The sequence below is a fragment of the Danio rerio genome, chromosome 22, assembly GCF_049306965.1.
Source record: "Danio rerio strain Tuebingen ecotype United States chromosome 22, GRCz12tu, whole genome shotgun sequence".
Lineage (NCBI taxonomy): Eukaryota > Metazoa > Chordata > Actinopteri > Cypriniformes > Danionidae > Danio > Danio rerio.
In genome coordinates, this window is record NC_133197.1 from 12,016,361 (window position 1) to 12,040,000 (window position 23,640).

Consider the following 23,640-nt stretch of genomic DNA (forward strand, 5'->3'; position numbering starts at 1 on the left):
ATTACTACTCTGCTTCCTTCTGGTGTTTCCGCTGTATTAGTAATCCATATATTTTTCCTTCATTACTATTTTGCATAGGTAACATTTCTTGGTCAAGCTAGTCGCGAAACACCCTGCTCCCCACCCCCAACGTGCTTATTAAAAGGAGAACTCTGCAAATTCCGACCCTTATCCTGAGGCTATTCCCACCGTGCTTGCGGACACCATCAGGGGAAGGCAGAATAAACGCGGCTGTCACATTTCCTCTGCAGGCGAACAGCATCTTGGGCTACAATTAGCCAGCAGTGCCAGTCCTCCCCCCCTCCGGTCTTTTGTTATGCAAATGAGACGCATGTAATGCGCCGTTTAGCTGGAATTTTTGCAGATTTTCTTTTTCAGTGAAAGGAGCCGCTTGGTGAATGGGGAGTTTTACTTTAACTTGACTGGCTTTGTGCAACTGTCAGTTCAACTTTTTCCCTTTCTCTACAGTGAAAAACGCCAGTAGTTGTCGGCGCAGTCAGTCACAATAACGTCAAGATGATGATTGTTTGTTAATTTGTAGTTTTGTCTGGATATATTGTTTGGTCTGGAAGCGTGTTTGCTTTGAATTGTGTACCCAGACTTTTGAATGAGCATCATACCAAGTGAGCTACCTACCTTGATGACATTTGAACATATTGAGTTTCCAACTTGGAGCATCAACCCTTATGAGCACCTTTGTGATTGGTGTTTCGTGGCAGTTTACCTAGTTAGTCACCTATCTAGAGGTGCATCAGAACAAGTATTGTGCTATGTTGACAGCAATTGTGAACTGTTTTTATGGGAATTTTATTTGGTTCTGTCTTCTGACAACATTTTTGAGTCTCAAACCTACATGGACAAAGTTTCTGGCCTTTTTTACCTATCTCCTTAATAGGCAGCATATTTGGGCATCAAACCCAGTGAGCCACTTACATAACTTTTTCTCCGCATCTTACCTAATTAGCTCCCTGTCTGGACAACACTTTTGGGCCTCAACACAATTGAGGTCCTTATCTAGACATACATTTTCAGCATTAAACCTAGTGAGGAGTCAACCTAGAGGGCGTCTCTGGGCTTGACAGTATTTTTGGACATTTAATCCAGTTAGCCTTCAGCATGAACGGCATAGTTAGGTCCCTATCTACACAGTATTTTTGGACATAAATGTAAAGTTCTTATCTAAACCGCACCAAACTGGACATTGTTTCCCGGGGTTTAATACCTATTTTTTTGGGGGTTCTAATCTAGTGAACCATGTATATAAATGCCTATTTATGTCAGTTTACCAGGCTAGTTCTCCATCCATACATAATTTTCAGGCTTCAAAGTGAGCACGGTCCCTATCTAGACAGTATTTTTGGACGTAAAATGTGAAGTTCTTATCTAAACAGCACCAAACTGGACATTGTTTCATGGGGGTTTAATACCTGAATTTTTTTTTTTTTTTTTTGTGTGAGTCATGTATATAAATAGCTATTTATGTCATTTAACCAGGCTAGTTCTCCATCTAGATGTCATTTTCAGGCTTCAGAATGAGTGCGGTCTCTACCTAGAAAGTATTTTTGGACAAATGTAAAGTTCTTATCTAAGCAGCACCAAACTGGAGGTTGTTTCATGGGGTTTAATACCTGATTTTTTGGGGGGCCCCAAACCTAGTGAGCCAAGTATTTAAATAGCTATTTATGTCATTTTACCAGGCTTATTCTCCATTTAGATATCATTTTCACGCTTCAAAATTAGCACAGTCTCTTTCTAGACTGTATCTTTGGACATTAAAAGTCAATTTCTCATCTAAACAGCAACAAACTGGACATTGTTTCATGGGGTTTAATACTGTTTTTTTTAAGCTCCAAATCTAGTGAGCCATGTAAATAAATTGCTATTTATGTCATTTTACTAGGCTAGTTCTCCATCCATAATTAATTTTCAGTCTTCAAAGTGAGCACGGTCCTTATCTAGACAGTATTTTTGGACGTAAAATGTGAAGTTCTTAACTAAACTGCACCAAACTGGACATTGTTTCATGGGGTTTAATACTTGATTTTTTTTTGTGAGTCATGTATATAAATGGCTATTTATGTCATTTAACCAGGCTAGTTCTCCATCTAGATGTCATTTTCAGGCTTCAAAATGAGTGCGGTCTCTACCTAGAAAGTATTTTTGGACGAAATGTAAAGTTCTTATTTAAACAGCACCAAACTGGAGGTTGTTTCATAGGGTTTATTACCTGATTTTTGGGCTCCAAATCTAGTGAACCATGTATATAAATGGCTATTTATGTCATTTTACCAGGCTAGTTCTCCATCTAGACATCATTTTCAGGCTTCAAAATGAGTACGATCCCTATCTAGACAGTAGTTTTAGACATAAAAAGTCAATTTTTTTAATCTAAATGGCACCAAACTGGACATTGTTTCATGGGGTTTAATACCTGATTTTTGGGCTCCAAATCTAGTGAACCATGTATATAAATGGCTATTTATGTCATTTTACCAGGCTAGTTCTCCATCTAGATGTCATTTTCAGGCTTCAAAATGAGTGCGGTCTCTACCTAGAAAGTATTTTTGGACGAAATGTAAAGTTCTTATTTAAACAGCACCAAACTGGAGGTTGTTTCATAGGGTTTATTACCTGATTTTTTGGGGGGGGCTCCAAACCTAGTGAGCCAAGTATTTAAATAGCTATTTATGTCATTTTACCAGGCTAATTCTCCATCTAGACATCATTTTTAGGCTTCAAAATGAGTACGATCCCTATCTAGACAGTAGTTTTAGACATAAAAAGTCAATTTTTTTAATCTAAATGGCACCAAACTGGACATTGTTTCATGGGGTTTAATACCTGATTTTTGTGCTCCAAATCTAGTGAGCCATGTATATAAATGGCTATTTATGTCATTTTACCAGGCTAGTTCTCCATCTATACATCATTTTCAGGCTTGCAACTGAGCGTGGTCTCTATCTAGACAGTATTTTTGGACATAAAATGTGAAGTTTCTTTTCTAAATGGTAGCAAACTAGACATTGTTTCATGGGGTTTAATATCTGCTTTTTTTGGGCTCCAAATCTTGTCAGCCATGTATATAAATGGCTATTTATGTCATTTTACCAAGCTAGTTCTCCATCTATACATCATTTTCAGGCTACAAAATGAGCGCTGCCCCTATGTAGATAGCATTTTTGGTCAACAGAGCTAGTGAGCTCCCAGTCTAGATGACATTTTTTGTCATACCTAATGAGCAGGCAGCATACACTGACTAAAAATTGTGTCATGATAAAATTCATAGCTAGACAGCATTCGGAGGCATCAAACATGGTGTGTTGTCCAGCAAGCCAGCATTCTGAGCTGTCAGACTCAGTGCTCTGCCAACCTAGACAGCATTCTGAACCGTCAAACATAGTGAGCTGCTACCTATGCATTTTGCGGTTGTCGTCTGAAGAAATTAGTTGGTCCGAAAGCACATTTGGTTTGCTGTTGTTAACATCTCGTTCATATACACATCCTTTTCTCTTCATGCTCTTTGCTTTTGGCTTTGTTTCGATGGTACAGAGGAAAAATGGGTTTCTGTGACCCACTTTTCCCGATGACCTCACCTACCTGCATCGGTCAGCGCTCGCTTGTTAAACTGGGGCGTAACCACCTTTCGATTCACTTCAGGTATTATTTGTGCGCAAAAAATGTGCATGAAAACTAGAGATTTTTATAGAGGCACAAGGGAACGTCACTTTAAGCAGGGCGTGTGTGTGTGACTGCGGCACTGGGTTCGATGGGTAGCTTACGTGCACCCTCTGCAAGCGAATAAGGTGGATTTGCAGTGCTGGCGTGCTCCTACCCTGACAGACTGTCCCACAGTGGCACTTCGCCACAGTTGGTCGTTCTTGTGTGTGTGTGTGTGTGTGTGTATGTGTGTGTGTCTCTTTGCCGTCTGCCTCTCTCTCCGGTCCACAGGGGCCATCTGATTGGCTCTTGAGGGTGGAGCCCTGCTTAGCGCTGACATACTGCACCCAACCCTCAGGGCGTTCTGATTGGCCAGGGGAGGGATGACATCACAAAGGCCAGCTGTTGATTTGGCGGAGAGTGTGTGTGCGTGAGAGAGAGAGAGGAGAATCAGGAAGGATTGCGGCAGCAATGGCTTTGGGCAGGTACGCGAACGCTCCGCGCTCAGACGGAGGAGAGCAGAGCTGCACTGAGCGCGCTCCGTTTGAAGGCACTCGGGCTGCTATGGAAACTAATGATGTGAGCCCAGCAGTGGATCATGAACGACAGGCAGGTGTGTGTGAATGTGAAGTCCTGGACGACGTGTTGATTTGCTTGCTGATTTGCTTGTTTAAAATTGGGCTGAACGCAAAACTTTGAAGTTGAAATGTTGTATGTGTGTTTTAACAATGAAACACTTCAGCGAAAGAAAGAATGAGTAAATATTTACAGTTTTTAAATATTTTTAATACCTTATTATTGATAAACCTTCATTGTGACTAAATATGCGTGTCAGCAAATTGCACTCATGCTTGCGTGCGTGCGTGTGTGTGTGTGTGTCTGCGCACTTTGTAATGACATTCTCATAATTGCTCTATTTTACAATTTAAAAAAAGTGCCCGAGGCAGCTATCAGCGAAAAGCTGGGTGTTTGTGTCAGTGTAAATTACAGCCGAAGGCAGCACGGCTAATATCGTTAATGTGGCAAATCGTGTAAATGAACTGATGAGGAGAGGAGAGGAGAAGAATAGCTCGACTGTGACAGCGGCCACACACTGAGAACACGGATTGTGACGGGAGGGGGAAAAAAGGAGGGAAAACCATTAGCGCCGCTTTTATCTAGAAATATGGGCCATTTGCATATTAGTCTAAAACAGGGGTGAAGTGAAATACGCGTCGCCTGGAGCATGGCACGGTGATGCGCTGCTTTTGTCAGGAGGGTAAGTGCTCGTTGCTGCCTGAAATATGGGGATTAATAATTGATAATGGGAAATTACGGATGGGCTTCATTGTCTCGGACAAAACAAAGCAAGATGACGATTGGGGTTTTTTTGTGAAAAGTTTAAAAAGTTGTGTCATGGCTTGTCTTTCTTTTATTTACTGTTTCTTTATTTTTGATGTTTGTGAAGATGTATTAAAATTTTTAAAAGACCGAACATTTAAGCGAGAGTCGTGTTTGTTTGATTGTGTTTTTATTTTGTTGTTTGTTTTGTCTGATTTAAAGTCTGTCGCAGATTTTATCTTTATACATGGTAAACTACGTTGATACATTATTTTTTTTTTTGGTATTGTACTAGATGAGCTTCCCACTTAGACAGCGTTTCTAGGCATTATACTTAGTGAGCTGCCTATCTAGGCTGCATTTTTGAGCATCAAATATCTTATTAAGTGTTTGCCTAGACAGCATTTGTGAGCATCACAATTAGCGCGCTGCCTTCCTAGACAGTGTTTTTGGGGCGTAAAATCTTCTAAACTGCTTAAATGGATGCATTTTTGGCTTTATACCTGGTGAGATGCCTACCTATGTGACATTTCAAGGCATCAAAAGCTTATTAACTGTGGGCTTCAACTTCATCTGCTGAATGCAAAAATGTAAACGTAAAACCTTGTTTTATGACAGTCAAATCTTGTAGGCTGGTTTTCTTAATGCATAATGAGCCGCCTATGTAGACTGCATTTTCAAGTGTCAAAAGCTTATTAACCGATTTTCTATACAGCAATTGTGTTCATCATACTTTGTGCGCTAGACAGCATAATTTTTTTTAAAATGCAAAACACCTTGTGCCTTTCTAGATGTGCTAAGGCATTGTTGTCTCCCTAAGTAGCAGTTTTGGCCATGATTTTCATCTGCTAAATGCATAAATGTAAATGTAAATCCTTGTTAAACGCCTACCCACAAAGTATTTTTGGCCATAAAATCTAGTGAGCCGTGATCCTTCTTTTTTTTTTTTTTCGTGCATTATACCTATTGAACCGCCTACCTAGACTGCGCTTTCAGACATCAAAGGCTGTTTGCCTTGACAGCAAGTATCATACTTAGTTCGCTGCCTTCCTAGACAGCAATTTGGGCTATTGAATCAGGCTTCCTTTCTACACCAGCAGCAAACCTAGTGAGCTGTCTACCTAGATGACTTGCGCTCAACCTAGACAGCAATGTCGAGCATTATAAATTGTGCTACCTTTCTTAATTCTCATTTTGGGCATCACACCCACACTAAACAGCATTTCTAGGGTGGAAAAACCTAGTTATCGTCCTTTTAAGACTATGAAATCTTAGTCAACTCTCAAATGTGACAATATTTTTAGGTGTCGTACCTTGTAAATTCTACAACTGAATCTTGCAGCAACTTCGTGGCTAATTCGTATACATTTTTATGATCTCATACATGTTAGTACGGTTTGCTCATCCTCCAATGAGGGGTGGGGTCAGGGGTGTGGTTTTTGGGGGCACGCCTCCTTTTTGAAGTCATACCTATTGAAATGCTACGAATTCGTACAAATTGGCCACATTTCTGACAACACGATCCCTCGTGAGATCAAAAGGAATTTATATAAAATAGCTAGCTAGACATCTTGATTGATTTATTTATTTTTTCTTGGTATCTAGTAAACATAATTTTTGATCGTCGTATTCGACAAATGCAGGTTTTTCTACCAAGGCTGCAGTACATTTGAGGATTTTTTTTGCTTAAAATGCTGTCTAGGCAGTGTTTGAAACGCAGCCTGTTTGTGTGCTTCTGCCATGGTTGATTTTTCCTGATTTTCTTCATTTTTTTTTTTTTTTTTTTTTTTAATCCTCCAGCGTCAAACTCGGACATCTGTACTGTCAAGTTTGTGAAAATATACAGCCGTCGAGGTCCACAGGGAGCCTTTTCTCTCTGGTGATGCTCGGAAGAACTTATTGAATATGGAGCGAAAACTGTTGTGCGCGCAGGAGGGGGAGGGATGCAGGCGAGGGCGTATTTTGAAATGCAGATTTGGATTTTTCACTTCACCTCGACATAAACGGCGTGTTCGGAGGAATAGATAACGGCAGCGCTGAGATTAGCCTGCAGCAAGAGAGCGAGAGAGAGAGACGCTCGCACATTTCAGAACAGCGCTCGTGTAATTCCTGCCAACAAGTAGGTGTTGCAATCCGTGTGTGGGAGGGAAAGCGCTCTCATAACTCATAATTGCCCTTGAGAGCGTCACTTGGTGCGCAATTGTTCGTCTCTGCAACCCAGAACGGCTTTGTCCATTTTTGAGATCAAGAAACGCAAGGTGACGTGGGATAATGCTATTGACCTGTGCGCAAAACACTCATGGAGAAGTCACGGTCTTGGATAATTCTGACGGACCGTCTGGCTGTTTGGATGACAGCTTGTGTGTTTATGCGCGCTTGTGTGGTCATACCCACCTGTTCTTGTCATTGCCGCCACCTGCGTTTTCTGTCACATTGAGCGCGATGCTAATCCCTTGAATTTTGATTAGTGTGTGTCTGTGTGTGTGTGTTTGTGTGTGTCCTCTCCTCTAGTTAGGTTTTGTGTTCTGAATCCTTAGCTGGACTCCACCATGGCCAGGTTGTACATGCATTTGGACCCAGTTGGTGCACTTTGAATCCGGTTAAGCCCGTTTGACCTCGAGATACAGGGTGGGTCAAGATTTGGCACAGGTATCTAGATTGGCGGTGGCAGAGAAGGTGTCAAAGGGGGGGTTGTAGGGCCATCGATTCCCAAGTGAACACTGAGCCATATGTTTAGTTCACGGGATTCAATGAACGAACCCTACTGTTGTGAAGATAACACTTTATCGTTATTAAACGTCACATTGTTTTTCAGGTAACATTAATGATTTTAATTTTCAACAATATGATTGGTAGGTATTTTTGGGATTAAAAGAATAGTTTGGTCTGAAATGAATATATTGCCATCATTTACGAACTCTTCACTTGATCAAAACCTATTTGAGATTCTTTTTGGTGTTTTAAAGAAAGCAGATATTTTGAACGATGGCATCCATTGACTATTTGTTTTGATGCTATGGAAGTCAATGGCTGCAACCAATCAACATTTCTCAAAATATCTTCCTTTGTGTTTAACAGAGGAAAGAAACTTTTTAAAACCACATGCGGGAGAGTAAATGATGAAGTTGGTTTTTTATTATTGGAGATGTGAATTATTCTTTAAAGTTGGCACCAAGGTTGGTATCAATAACTAAAGCAGTTTTTTTTGTTGTTGTTTAAAAAAATTAAATCTGAAAAATTTTAGCAAAAAAAAAGAGTGCTCTATACAATGGTAATGGTTATTATTATTATGTAAATGAGACATATAGGAAAGTACTGAGTTGATTCAGCTGAATAATGCCTTTTGCACTGTTTTGATGCAAAATATTTGTCCAAGATTTGCAATTTCAGCACATTACACTGGAATTTTGATAATTATCATATGTCAGATATTAGGATTCATTATTTTGCTACGAAAATGCATTTCATACCACACATTTTGGATTGTAGGTTGATTTTTATTTTTTTTCTGTCAATCTGACTTTTTTGTTCTCTTTGAGTTGCAGTTGTATTAAATTAATTAGTTCCAAAATTTGTTTATTTTCCACTTAAATAATAGTTCTCCCAAAACTGACATTTCTGTCATGATTTGCTTAACGTTTGCTTGTTCTAAACCAGGTTGTGTTCAATACAATAAATATTAAAGAATGTTAACCATTGACTTCCATAGTATTTGTTTTTCATGGTATGGACTTAATTGGGAAACATTCTTCAAAATGTCTTCTTTTGTGGTCAACAAAACAATCAAAAATCCCTCTAAACTGGCATGGAACATGTGAAGGGTGAGTAAATGATGACAGAACTAATTTTGGGGTGAGCCATCCCCTTAGCATAGTAGTATGTTTTTAAAGTGAGGGTGGAGCCGTACGATCAGCTTTGTATTCATGATACCTCATTAAGATGCTTAAAATGCGTCAAAGGTTCATCGTTAAACGTGACTTCCTCTCGGCGTATTTTAATGTTCCTGTCTCTCTGCGGCACAGTCTGTTCTCCATATTCATGTCACCACTCTGACACTTTTTCAAAAGCGCTGCAGTGCTTCGGCTCCCGAAAGACCTTCCAGACTCTTCGTCAAACATCCCTCTACTGTACCCGTGCATCCCTGACCTCTTGACCCCTGCCGTATTTGACCCCTGACCTCTGTCCTTTGTGTGTGCATGTGTGTGACAGGTGTCCGAGGGTGATGCGGAGTGTGTGTGTGAGCCGTGGCTTGGCGACCCGACCCGAGCGCTGGTGACGGGGGTCATGGGACTGCTGCTGCTGCTGCCCCCTGTCCGTCTCTCAGTCTGCCCCGCTGCTTCTGGAGGCCCCAGGGTCCTACGCTCCCTAAGGTTCCTGCCCAGTCCTGAAAACAGCACAGCTGGTAAACGACAACGCAAATCTGCCTTATCTTTCTCAATATGTCATTAATCGGAATACATTTTTGTTTGCTTTACTTAGATAAGTTGTATTTATTTGCAAAAACATGTGACGAAAAAAAAAAGAAAAAGCTATGAAGCAAAAGATATGGTTCCTAAATTTAAATGGTTGCGCAATTTGTGTCTACGACTTGCATAATTCGCCATTGCGCATGTTGTGTAACTTGTTGGAATTGCATAGCTTATGTAATACTTCATTGCGTAACGTGTATATTGTGTGTGTATGTGTATATAAAACAGGTGTATGTACATATACATACACACACACATATACATATGCACACACACACATTTATTTATTTATATATATATATATATATATATATATATATATATATATATATACATACATACATACATACATACATACATACACATACATACATACATACATACATACATACATACATACATGCCTGCATATACACAAAGTTTTATAATTTTAGTTTTTGCTGACTTTTAATTAGATTACAGATCATAATGGGATTATTTGTTAATAACATCTCATTAATTTCCAATTATCTAATCGTTGCTATGTCAAAATGACCAATCTTATTACGGCAAGGGCTTCATGAGTAATAATTAGTTTGTGAATGTACATTAGAGAATTGTTTTAAATTAATGTCATTGTGTTGATTTATTGTTTATTTAATTAATTGTTTGTTTAGTTTAGAAACACAGAAATTAAGTTTAGTTACAGAAATTAGTCTGGCGATCATTCTGGTGATCTATAAGTTTGCAACCTTATTTTTTTTACCCACATCAGATTAACGGTAGGTGCAAATTCACCTAACAAAAACGTTGGCGGCGAATTTTAATTATAAAGATTGACATTAGCCTGTAGGCTTAACTAATTGGCCACTAGTCAACTGGCTAATTAACGAGTGCTACTATGGGAAATGAATATTAATTAGGTTACTATGAAGGTTACGAAGCAGAATTAGCTCATTAATATTTGTAATTGACATTTTTTTTTCCATCGTACAGTTGTAATTTCAACTTTGTTACTATTTATAATGCTAGCATCAAAGAGCCAAACAAATGATTTTAAGTCAATGTTTTGGTCACGCAGGTGGTGATTTTCAGTCTTGTGTCTGAGGATAATGTCTGAATCTTCTCTGGACACCAGAAGTAGTGACGTTATGAAGGTTCTGGAGAGTGACGGGCCACACATGGCCGAACCGCCTGCGACCCTCAGTGACTCCCAACAACACGCATCCCAGAACAACGGCACACACACCCAGGAGTGTGTGACAGACCAAAGCTCCTCCCATCAAACTCAGGTAAACTGGGTTAATAAATCTCAAGTGGTGCATTATGGGTAGTGTAGTCCAAAATCCAACCGCAGTCCACCTGCTTATTCCACTATGCTTGAGCATGTAACAGTAGTTTGATGTAGTTTTGGGATAGTTCATTATTAATCGAACATAATGTTGCTTATTTACATGCCCTGTCAATCATCATGTGACATCCTCCACCTTTCTTTCATCATTCATTTCCTGCAATATTGGAAATCGTAAGATTTTGTCTTTAAGTTTGCGTTTAAATCTTAAAAACCAAACGCATCTTTATGAAAGTTTACGATGTGGTTGCAGATGAAATATAACATAGACATACATTTAGTAAGGTTAGATATGAATCGTAAACCACTCAAACCCCTTTACCTCTTATCTATCACCAAATCCGCCATGTTTGTAGTCTTTAACCCTTTTTTTACATTCGTTTTTGTAGTTCTAATCAAATTGACGTCCAACTTGCGATTTGCTATGGCCAATATTAATTAATTATAAATGGCAGTATGCACAGATCTGCACCTCTGGAATAAATTACCATTCAGCAATACACGTTTAAAATAATTACAATTTTATAAAAGCCAATTCTTTTTTCGAACACTATTTAGGATGTGTAGTATGTTAAGACGCAGCATATATTCGTCTATAGCGTCTTGCTAATGACTTATTATGGGATTGCGGTACGCTGTTGCCGTGGTTTCCACTATCCTAATGTCTTTGCTGAAAGACGGTGATAAGACAGCGTGATCAGCCAATAGGATCCAAGCTGGCGTGGGATTGGCTAGTGCCAGGAAAGAGAGGGAGGACAGTTAATCTGCACCTGAAATCCTGCTGGTTTATCTGCAAACCCTCAGGGTGTGTGTGTGTGTGTGTATGTGTGCGAGTGTGTGTGTGTGTGTGACTTTGCCGCCATCTGCTCTTGGTGCATTGAGAAAGGGCAGCGGGCAGGTGCATTGAAACACATGCTGATCTCAGCTCTATTCCTCGCTCATTGTTCATTTCGCTCTCCTCTCCTGCACAATTAGCTGCTTCACTGGTGCACACACTCCTTTAATGATGAATATTACCTGCCATAACACGCACAACTCAACTTTCGGAACTTTTCTTTGGCGTGGCCTAAATTTACAGTACTAGGTGATGCGTTGGCATAATGAATTGATTGTTAGATGAATGTCAAATGCAAAATAAATTAATTCATTTGATCAGTTATTTAACTGAATATCTTGACAATGCTGACGTTTATAAGTGTTTAGAGACATTTCACTTTAATCGATAAATCATTTAATTACAAAATTTAATAATTATTATTATATAATGTCATATAATTGATTTATAAAAACAAAGTTATTATTTAAAAATTAAAATAATGGTGTTTGTAAATAATTAAATTAATATTATTATTATTATTATTATCATCATCATTATTATTTTATTTATTTATTTATTTAATTATTTCCAAACACCATCATTTTTATTTTTAAAAAAGTTACATGTTTGAGTTGTTATGTTGAATGAGACGTAACATTAAGTGAGTCTCTACTGGTTCTGGGTGAAAATGAGAAAACACAGCAAATAGATTAGTGAAACAAAAATAACAATTTATTAAACAAACAATATCTAACTGTGAATATATGAATTTAAAATGTAATTTTAAGTAACTGAATTAATAAAAAAAAGAGTGTTGCCAAAACAAAGAAATATATAACTAAACAATTTATCTAAACCCCAACCCACTAAACTTACTAACCAAAGAAATTTGCAGAAAGAAATCCGTAATCTTCAGCGTATGCGACGCTTAACTACACTTCCTAACTACTCCAAAACATTATTACAAATGTGGCTTGTAACTAACATAACAAAACTAAGCTCCTTAAAATAACTAGAGTTTTTCGTAAGGCACACATTGTTAGCATTTAGCGAAATGAGCTTATCTGATAATCCAAGATCATTCGACTTCCTAATAATAAATTGAGCTGCACAAACTTATTTAATAAATAAAGCACTTAAATAAGAGACAAACTAAACAACTACAACAAAAGCAAATAATTCAAATATAACTGAACAGGCTGGCCGACACAAGTGAGGAGTTTGGTGGTGAGCCAAGAGCTACTGCTGAACAGTGCAAGCAAACACCTTTTAAACGTGGCGGACCAGCTCCTGATTGATTCGCCAAGTGTGTTATAATACTGATTGACAGCCTTCTCGACCAATGTTTGCACACCTAGAGCAGGACAGAGTACACAACAGAAAAGAGAAAGCAAAACCGAAAACAAACACAAAACACCACACAACTTAACAAATAATTACTTTAATAAATTTTTAAATAAATTATATATTATTTATTTATAAAACAAAGTAATTGTTTTCAATCAAACTGATAGCTTTTGGGAATAAATAACAATAATAATAATAAGTATTATAATAATAAAATAATAATTATAATTTTTAGAATAATAATGAAATTTATTATTGTTATTTATTTATTTCCCGACACCATCAATTAGATTTTGTAATAATTACTCTCTTTTATAACTTTGTTTATAAATTATTTATTATTTATTAAATTATAAAAAAAACAAAGTAATTTTTTAAAATTATATTTATTATTTATTTAAATGATTTATAAAACAAAGTATTTTTTTTTAAATGTCATTAGGAAATTATTATTATTATTATTATTATTATTATTATTATTATTATTATTATTATTATTATTATTATATAATTAATACAAATAAATAAATAAAAATTCTCTGAAAAAACACCCAATCAAATTTTTGACTTTTATCATTTCCAGATTCATGTCTTTTTTTAATTTCTGTAAATCATTTTTTCTATCATTTCGTATACAACATCAAACAAAAATGTTCACTTTTCATCCATTTTGTTTAAGCAAATGTGGGAATGTCATCCAAGTTAAAATAAAATAAAAAAATGAATCTAATTTTTAATAGTTTCTATTTAGTTTAAATGTAAAGCAATTAAATGTTTTTAATTAAATGCTTCATTTTTACACCAATAATCCTTATAAAAACATTTTATAGCAATTGAAAGATTAAAAAAATCTATATTTGTTGAATATCAGCATATCAGCATCTCATACATCATTTACACAATAACATGATCCAAATCTCCTCCCTTCTTTCTAATTAGCCTCAGCTCGGCCAATCAACACAGAGTATTAAACGGTCCAAGGTACGTTATGATCGCAGCATGACTTCGCCTTGCATTTTGTATTTATTTATATATTTATTTTAACTTGTTAGTTGTGTTTTGTTTGCCTGCACTTTGTGTGCCTTGCGAGGAAAAGGAGAGAAAGAGCTTGGCAGTGCATTGTGGGAATAAAAGCCCCTGCTGGCGTCAGTAAGGAATAATAAATGTGCTTGGAGGGGATGCTGTGTTTAGCACTTTTTTTCAGCATGAGCTCGAAATGCCGGAGGTTTGCAAGACCTGAGCGCCTCCTCCGGAGACTTTCCCACATTGTCTCCAATTCTGCTCTGCTCTTGATGCATTTGCAGCCGTGTTTTGTGATTGCGTGTTTGTTTTTCAGTTGTTTTGACGTTTGCCTGCAAGAATTTGTTGTCTTTTGTTCATTATATTTTCTAAACATTGTAATGAATTGCATTGGAAAAACTCATTTATTTATTATTTTCCAAGTGCTTGCTGTTTGTTGTCTTTTATATAATGTGAGCATTTGTTTTAATAAACGTGCTTGTAATTAACGCCAGCTCTGAAAAGTCTCTTGAGATGTTAGAGAATGGTGCTTGTTTATTTTTAGCCATGCGTTGTGTTGGACGTTTTTATTTGCGCAATTGAGTGCCAGACGTTTTTGTAACCATGGTTACTCTCCTCCAGTCCAACGGCAAGTTAAAGTTAGTCCGCAGCTTGGCGGTGTGTGAGGAACCGTCTCCGCCTACACTTCGAGAACTGACGCACGAACAGGTAAATGAAAGTGTGTGCGTGTGTGTTTGAAATGGCATAAAAGTCAAGTTTACTTAGTCACATACTATAAAACGATCACATTCTGTATGTTTTACGGAGTATGGAGCCCCTAAATGGACTTTGTTATTTAAAAAAAAAAAGTAAAAAATGAGGTGCAAATGAATAGTTTAGTGTTTTTGCAGTCACGTGAGAATCTTTATCTTCACTAAACTTTTATTATGGAAATCATAGGAAATTTATATATTCAAACTACTTCAGTCAAAGGTCTCAAACTCAATCCCTGGAGAGCCGCAGCTCTGCACAGTTTTGCTCCAACTCTAATCAAACACGCTAATCAAGGTGTTCAAGACTACTAGACACTACTAGATCAGCTGTGTTTGATTAGTGTTGGAGCAAAACTGAGCAGAGCTGTGGCACTCCAGGAATTGAGTTTGAGACCTATGACTTAAGTAGTTTGCTCTAAGTTAAAATGAGCTTAAAGAACATTTATTTTATTTTTTTAAGATACAACTTATCGGCTTTTACAATTAAGTTGATTGCATTAAAATCAGTTAAGTTAACTTCATCGATTTGCGTTGAGACAAGATGATAGGATTGTGTGGAACCCAGCATTTTTACAGTGTATTTTTATTTTAACAGCGAGCATAAATGTTTTGTAAAAGAATACCAAGTTTTTTAGGTAAATGCGTTAATTTTGTGTGAAAAAACATAATAGTTTTTCAAAAGAGCGCAAAATTGTCAAGCCATCTCAGCCGTTTTGTGTAAGAGATTGGCAATTTTTGTGGGCAAAAGAAACATTCCTTTATGAAATGAAAGGTAATTATAATTTATAATAATAGTTTTGCAGGGAGAAAAAAGTTATTTACTTAAATGATAATACAAGACGATGCAATATATTAGTTTAGCTAGAAAAAGCTAACTTTATTTGTTGAATTAAATAGTTTGTGAGAGAATGTAGAGTTTCTCAATACACTTAGATTATGTTTGCGGTTTGTTTAAACTCATTCCTTCATTCATTTTCTTGTCGGCTTAGTCCCTTTATTAATCCGGGGTTGTCACAGCGGAATGAACCACCAACTTATCCAGCACGTTTTTACGCAGCGGATGCCCTTCCAGCCATAACCAATCACTGGGAAACATCCACACACACACACACACACACACACACACACACACACACACACACACACACACTCATACACTACGGACAATTTAGCCTACCCAATTCACCTGTACCACATGTGTTTGGACTGTGGGGGAAACCGGAGCACCCGGAGGAAACCCACGCAAAGGCTGGGAGAACATGCAAACTCCACACAGAAACGCCAACTTAGCCGAGGTTTGAACCAGCGCCCTTCTTGCTATGAGGCGACAGCACTACCTACTGCGCCACTGCATCGCCTTTGTTAAAACTGCTTATTTAAAATGAGCTGAAACAACACAATTAAGTTTTTTGGGTGGACAGCGTGATTGTTTTATGTTCAATATACTTAAATTTGAAAAAGATAAACGAGCAACTTGTCCCGAATGTGTGGAGCACAGCATTTTTTGTGCATCCTAAAGCTTATTAAAGCAAACCAGTAGTTTTGAGAGGGAATTAAATACATTTGACAGAGAATGCATTGTTAAATGCAATAATTTTGCAAACTTATTTAAACTTTCTTGATTTTTACAAATTTTCCTGTGATGATGCAGTAGTTTTTTTAGAAAACTGTAGTTTTGCTGATGAATGCAATAGTTTTACAAGAGAAAACAAAATACTCAAGGGAACTCTGTTTTCTGCAAGACAATGGCAGTTTTTGTAAGTGAACAAAAAGTTTCTCAGAGAAATGCAATAGTTTTGCAAACAAAGTTTGGTGATGCAGCAGTTTGCGAGTGAAACTTGTTTTCCAAGAAGAATTCTCAATATTTAATTTTTTTTAGGTGGCGCAGTACATTTGTTAGAAAACTAGAAGCAGGACGATATTACCAGCCCTAATAATGGAAATCAAAACCTCCAATAATGTAATAATTGATTACTGAACAATTATATTTTATTTTTCTAATAGAAGAGCCCTTTTCTATTTATGATATGTGCTAGATTTGCAAGAGAACTCAAATGTTTACATTTAAACAATAATAATTAATATTGCACAGTTTCTTAATAAGAAAGACTTTTACTAAACCATGCAATAGATTTGCGAGAGAATTTACTAGTTTTAGTCCAATTTTCTTGTGCAAACAATGCAAAAGTTTCTAGATATCGTAAAAGATTCTACATCACAACTGAATTATCACAAAAATGTTAGACAATACAAAAGTTACTCAAGGGGACGCAAATTCGTTCAGAGGCAGGAAAACTGAAATGTTTTGTCCAAATACATGTTTTAGCGAAACATTGCAAATAAGTTTTTAGAGTGAAAGCTACTTTTTTGAAATCGCAAAGAAGGACTGCACAATATTGGAAAAATCTGATATTGCGATGTTTTATTTTTCTGCGATTTAAATATTAGATATTAATACAGTTTCACACGAATTGCTCTATTTGACGATTTTATGCAGTCTGACAGTATTTGTATACAGAAATTGAACAATCACAATGCAAAAAAAAAAAAAAAGCTTTTCTTACTTTTTGTCTCGTTCTAGTAAATGTTGTTTATTTTTAGAAATAAGAGAAAATTAAGAATTTTTTTTGGGTTGTTATAAGTAAATTATCTGCCGGTGGGGTAACTGAAATAATCTTGTTTTCGCTTGAACTACAAGACAAAAATTCCAATTAAGAGATGTTTTTTTATAAATCATATAAATTCCTTATAAATACAGTGATTAAATACAATTCTGTAGCTACTGCTCAATTATAATTCAGACGGAAATTGGATATCATTGCGATGTGACTTTTGCGATTGCGCACATTGCAATATGGATGCTAAACGATATATTGCACATCTCTATCGCGATGTTTCTTGTGGTGACAATTTTAATGCAAATTGCGAATTCAGTTTATTTTCTAGCGAATGAAGTAGATTTTAAAAGTGAAAGATATACACTAGAATGTGGGAGGGGACCCAAATATTTCTCAAGTGAATGACAATGTTTTTGTGTAATTGCGACAGATTTGCGAAAGAATACAGATGCTTTGTGAGCCAGAGCATTAAGATATATATATTTTCCTTCCATCTCCTTCCTTTTCCTCCATTGCCATGTCCCATTAGGTGCTCCATAGCAAAGCATCAAACCTATTAAGCGTCGTCCTTGCCCCACTTCAGCCCACGACAATAACACTGTCAAACCATCAGCGGTGCTCTTAGTTATAAAGACGCTTACGTGTGTGTTTGAAGTCGATTGCGTGTGTGCCTGCGTGTTTAATAGAGCTGTGCGTTTTATTGAAGGTGTGTGTGTGTGCGCGTGTGTGTCCCCAGTGCAGGATTGCATTCATCCATCATCTATACCAAATACAATTTTCCTGTCTCAGCTGCCTAGCTCAGTGGATTGCTATAATTGCCTGTTCTTATCCAAACCCCATTTTTGTTCTATTTATTAGGTTAGTCTGCAGCTCAGAGCCGCTATTAGAAAGCCCAGCGCTCGCCACAGGCGGTCAACACCATCAGCGCTTTCTATATGAGGCTGCAACTTTATTTGCACGTTTGGTTATTTCACAGGGAGGTTATTGATGGTGATTTGGGATAATAGGCAATGCATTCGCATATCAATGTATCATGGTTATGACAGTGCTGCATCAGTACCTCAGGAGTCAATATTTTGTGGTCAAAAAAAATTTTTTCTATTTCTATTTATGATATATTTTCTTTGTTTATTTTTACTACTTTATAAAAAAAAATGTATGGTAATTTACGAGAGTTGATAGATAATCAATATACATAATATGATTAATAATATATATACTTTATAATTATGTCATAATCATATTTAATGTATGTGTGTGTGTGTGTGTGTGTGTGTGTGTGTGTGTGTGTGTGTGTGTGTGTGTGTGTGTGTGTGTGTATGTATATATATGTATATATATATATATGTAAATATATATATATGTAAATATATATATATATATATATATATATATATATATATATATATATATATATATATATGTAAATATATATATATATATATATGTATATATATATATATATATATATATATATACATATACATATACATATATACATACACACACACACACACACACACACACACACACACACACACACACACACACATATATATATATATATATATATATATATATATATATATATATATATATGTGTGTCTGTGTGTGTGTGTGTCTGTGTAAATACAGTAATTAAAAACAATTCTGTAGCTACTGCTCAACTATAATTCAGACTGGAAATAGAATTATATATATATATATATATATATATATATATATATATATATATATATATATATATATATATATATATATATATATATATATATATATATATATATATATTTATATATTATTGAATTATATATTTGTCTTTTAAGTTTGTCAACAGTAAATCTTTGATTATTGCTTGGGCCAGATGGAATCTGCAGACGTTTTTTGTTATTTGTGCAGAGAATTTTGGTAAAAATCTGCGGATTTCTGCAGGATTATTTTGGAAGTATCATTACTAAAACCTTAACGTGTGAAATAAAAAATTATAAATTATTAAATCTTTTTAAAAAATTTAATGTTTAAAATGCAAATCCAATTAGATTCACGTAATTTGGTAAACGAAGCACTTCTCTCATATAATATATCTACTAAAAGACAGAAAATATTACTGTACAAACTGCATTGTACATAAATCAGATGAGCATTTTTGTATTAGTTAATATTATTACTGAAATTAATTTAAAAACTGAATAAATATAGATATTACACACATTTACTCAAGTAAAAAAACAGAATTAATGATGGGCTAAAAATCTGCGGAATTCTGTGCGCGCAGATTCTGTGTGGGCCTAGTTATTGTCATTTCTATATACTTATTGGTAATGTAGCAAGTCAATTTTATATGAGGGACTTTTTTTTAATGTATGCGTACCTGACTATGTGTGAGAACTTGTATGATGAATACCAGGAACAGACATTATTGACGTCCTTTGAGCAACCTTGCCTTTTAACAACACTCATTTAAAAAAAAAAAAAGATACAGTCTGCTGCGTTTCTTCTTTTAAATCAGAAAGTCGCGGAACGCAAGAGCAGGTGAGGAAGAAAAGATCTCAAGGTCTTTGTGGTCGAACCGTCTGAAAGACGAATAAACGTCCTTAATCAAGTTTACGTCCTTGAACGAGTGAACGAGACTTCCTCCCCGAGGAAAGAGGGTCCCTATTCATAGACCTTTCTCATCTCTCTGTACCTCGTCTCTTTCACCGCCTTCTCATTCACGATCTGTCCATTCGTCTTCTCTCGCACCGTCCCTCGTGTAGCGTGACATTTTTGTCCTCATTCAGAGTGCCCGACAGTTAATTCAGGTCATTCTTCTTTTTTTTTTGGAGAGAAAAGTGAAGGGAAAATACTGAGAACAAAAAATGGTTGCTAACCAATTATGACGAACATGGAAAAAAAATCTTTTATCTTTTCAAAACTGACACATTTACTTTGTGTACATGCGATTCTTTTGTGTATTTGAGCACTTGTTTTTTTTTTTTTATCATTTTTTTGCACCTTGATGCTCCTGGCTTCCATTTACTTCCATATATGGAAAAGAGCAGCATGAACATTCAACTGAACGTCTTCTTTTGTGTCTTACAGATGGAAATGCATTTAAAATTATGCTCAAAATAGGTAGACATGCAGTAAGGTAATTCATACGAATCATAAATTAGTTGTCAGCTTTTTTAATAAGTTATGATGGGTTGGAGCTTGACGGCATTGGTTCCCATTTACTTTCATTATAGGAATTGAGTGCAGCATAAACATCCAACTAAACATCATCTTTTGTGCTTTACAGATGAAAATGATGCTTAAAATAGGTAGACATGTATTACGTTCATTTATATAAATTCATACAGCATAAATCATGAATGGCTTTTTAGCTTTTTCAATAATTTTATCATTTATTTTGTTTTGTTTTTTGGAGCTTGACAGCCTTGGTTCCCATTTACTATCATTATTTGAAATGAGTGCAGCATAAACATCCAACTAAACATCTTCTTTTGTGCTTTACACACAAAAATGCAAATTCCAAGCCTTTAATTTTATATAATAGCTTCTGCTTTTGTTTGTTTATTTTTTATATTAAAGCCTTTGTTCCTATTTACTTTCATTGTATAGAAAAAAAAGCAGCATGGACATTCAGCCGAACATCTCCTTTTGTGATCGACAGAAGATAGTGAGCTTATAATTACACTAAAAATAGTCATACACTTACTAAACGTAATTTGCCGTAAACTTATCTTCTAAATATACACACAGTATCTGTTTTGAGCATTCCTTTCACTTTTAATATACTGGAAAAGTGCAGCATGAGCATTCAATTTAAAATCTATTTTTGCACTCCTCGAAAGACTCATGAATCATAAATGGAAAATTTCAAGTCTTACAGTATTTTTATTACCATTTATTGATCCTTTTTGGTCATTTTTGCTGCCAATCATGTTCATTATATGAGAGAGCAGCATGAACATTGAGATAAGTGTCTTCTTTTGTGCTTTTAGTTTATTCAAAAGGTTTGGAATCACAAAAAGACTTGAAATGTATAATTTTCTGTCCTCAGTTTTTTCCATGTAAAGAAAATTGTGACTAATTTACTTGTACTTTGAAAAAAATTACTCGAAATTTTGTACAAATTACACTTGTGATATCCAAAGTCTTCTAAATGCATACAACAGTTTTCTTTTTCTCCATTTCTATAATGTTTTGTTGCAAGTTTTGTACTTTTTAAAGTCCTGGTTCCCATTCACTTTCCTTATATTTAAAGGAGCTGCATGAACGTTTGTCTAAACATCTCTTTTTGTTTTCTACTGTAGAAAGTAAGCTTTAAATTCCATTTAAAATGCTCAGAAATACACTTTAATGTCACTTTAATTATATCTACAAGTGCAGCATGAACATCCAGCTAATCATCTCTTTCTGCACTCTACCTCAGAAAGTCGGTCAAAATGGCGGCTAAACCTGAAATAAAGGCTGAGTAAATGATGACAGGAAGATAATTATTGGGCGAAGTCTCCCTTTAAAGCCTCTGCTGTTCATTTGGCTGGCTCTTTCTCTCGCTCCGGGTTTTGAAATAAAGCCGAGTTTTAGCATCAGAGTGAAGGATCACGGTGGGATCGAGTCCAAAAGCTCACAGAAGGGCAGAATGATCTCATAACCTCCACAATCCCGGCGCGTTTCTCCTCGGGGGAGTTGCTAAATCCCATTCATGAAATATAAATTCGTTTGCGGTGGAAACGGCCAAATACCCTGTAAAACCCCAAAGCCGTGCACCTGAGAGGAATATATTTACTATAATGAACATGGTACTTGTGCTGTCAGCGACCCGAGCAGTTTGCAAGAACATTTGAGAAATCAATAGTGAGCATAGTGGATGGGGGACATGTTCAGTGTAAACCGTTCTTTTAATGTCAGTTACTGGTCAATGTATCAGTATTTATATCACTATTTTCGTTAAAGATGTATTTATTTTAAAATTGTGAAAATTTATTTAGTTATTTTATTGTTTGTGTGTTTTTATTGTATTTAGTCTATTTAATTTATTTTAGTACTTAGGAAAGGTACTATTAGTCTATTATAAATGTAAAATTTAGATAGTTTATTCAATAGTAATTATAATAATTATTAATATGCAATTAGATGTGATTAGCATTTAAACATTATTTATGATTTTATAATGGGAGTCACTAAATTAAAACAAACTATGATGTATCATTATTATTATGTAATTAAATGTCACTGACATTTATTCATTTTTATTATATATTTATTTATTTGTGATTTTAAAATATATTAGTGTATCAATACCACTGTCACAAACTTAAAACTAAAACAAATTATTATTAGTAGTCGTCGCAGGAATAGTTGTCATCACTGTTGTAATATTAGTAATCGTAATAGTTGAAATAGTCATCGTAGTAGTAGTCATCATAGTCGTAGTAGTAGTCGTCATCATAGTAGTAGTAGTCATAGTATTAGTTATTGTCGTAGCAGTATTCATCATTAGTAGTAGTAGTCGTCGTCATAGTAGTCATCGTCATCGTAGTAGTCATCCTCATCATCACTGTAGTACAGAGGTGTCCACATTCAGTCCTGGAGGGCCAGTGTCCTGGAGAGTTTAGCTCGAACCCTAATCAAACCCACCTAAACAAGCTAATCAAGCTCTTACTAGGTATACTAGAAACTTCCAGGCAGGTGTGTTGAAGCAAGTTGGAGCTAAAGTCAGCAGGACACCGGCCCTCCAGGACCAACTTTGGACATCCCCGCTGTAGTAGTAGCAGTTGTCGTTGTAGTAGTCGTCGTGTAGCAGTAGCCATCATTATAGTAGTAGTCATCGACATTGTCGTCATAATCACTGTAGTAGTAGAAGTAGTTGTCGTAGTAGAAGTCATATTCATAATCGTATCGTTGTCGTAGTAGTAGTTGTCATTTTAGTTGTCGTTGTAGTAGCAGTAGTAGTAGTCGTCATCGTAGTAGTTGTCATAGTAGTCGTCGTCGTAGCAATAGTCATCATTATACTAATAGTCATCGTCAGTAGTAGTCGTCGTAGTAGTAGTTAGTCATATCGTCGTCATCGTCACTGTATTAGTAGTTGTTGTAGTAGTCATTGTCGTAGTAGTCGTAGTCATAGTAGTAGTAGTAGTAGTCATCGTAGTAGTAGTCGTCATCATAGTCACTGTTGTAGTCAGTCGTATCGTCATCATAGTAGTAGTAGTCATCATTATAAAAGTAGTAGTAGTAGTCGTCATCGTTGTAGTTGTCATCGTCATAGTCGTATCGTCATCGTATTAGTTGTCATAGTTGTCATCGTAGCAGTAGTCATCATTAT

At 35.9% G+C, this 23,640-nt stretch overlaps 1 protein-coding gene across 50 annotated transcripts in view; it reads left to right on the forward strand.

The window, feature by feature from the left end:
* r3hdm1 (R3H domain containing 1) overlaps window positions 1-23,640 on the forward strand; it is a 75,487-nt gene that overhangs the window by 9,972 nt on the left and 41,875 nt on the right. For 8 of the 50 annotated variants that reach the window (XM_073937363.1, XM_073937371.1, XM_073937367.1 and 5 more), the window contains exons 1-5: window positions 4,164-4,270; window positions 9,187-9,379; window positions 10,507-10,717; window positions 13,880-13,921; window positions 14,582-14,668. In XM_073937363.1, coding sequence (XP_073793464.1) covers window positions 10,538-10,717; window positions 13,880-13,921; window positions 14,582-14,668 — 309 coding nt within the window. In that variant the 5' untranslated portion in view covers window positions 4,164-4,270; window positions 9,187-9,379; window positions 10,507-10,537. Of the gene's footprint in view, window positions 1-4,163; window positions 4,271-6,481; window positions 7,606-9,186; window positions 9,380-10,506; window positions 10,718-13,879; window positions 13,922-14,581; window positions 14,669-23,640 lie in introns of those variants that run through there. The other 42 variants (XM_073937364.1, XM_073937372.1, XM_073937368.1 and 39 more) reach the window with 6 other exon arrangements.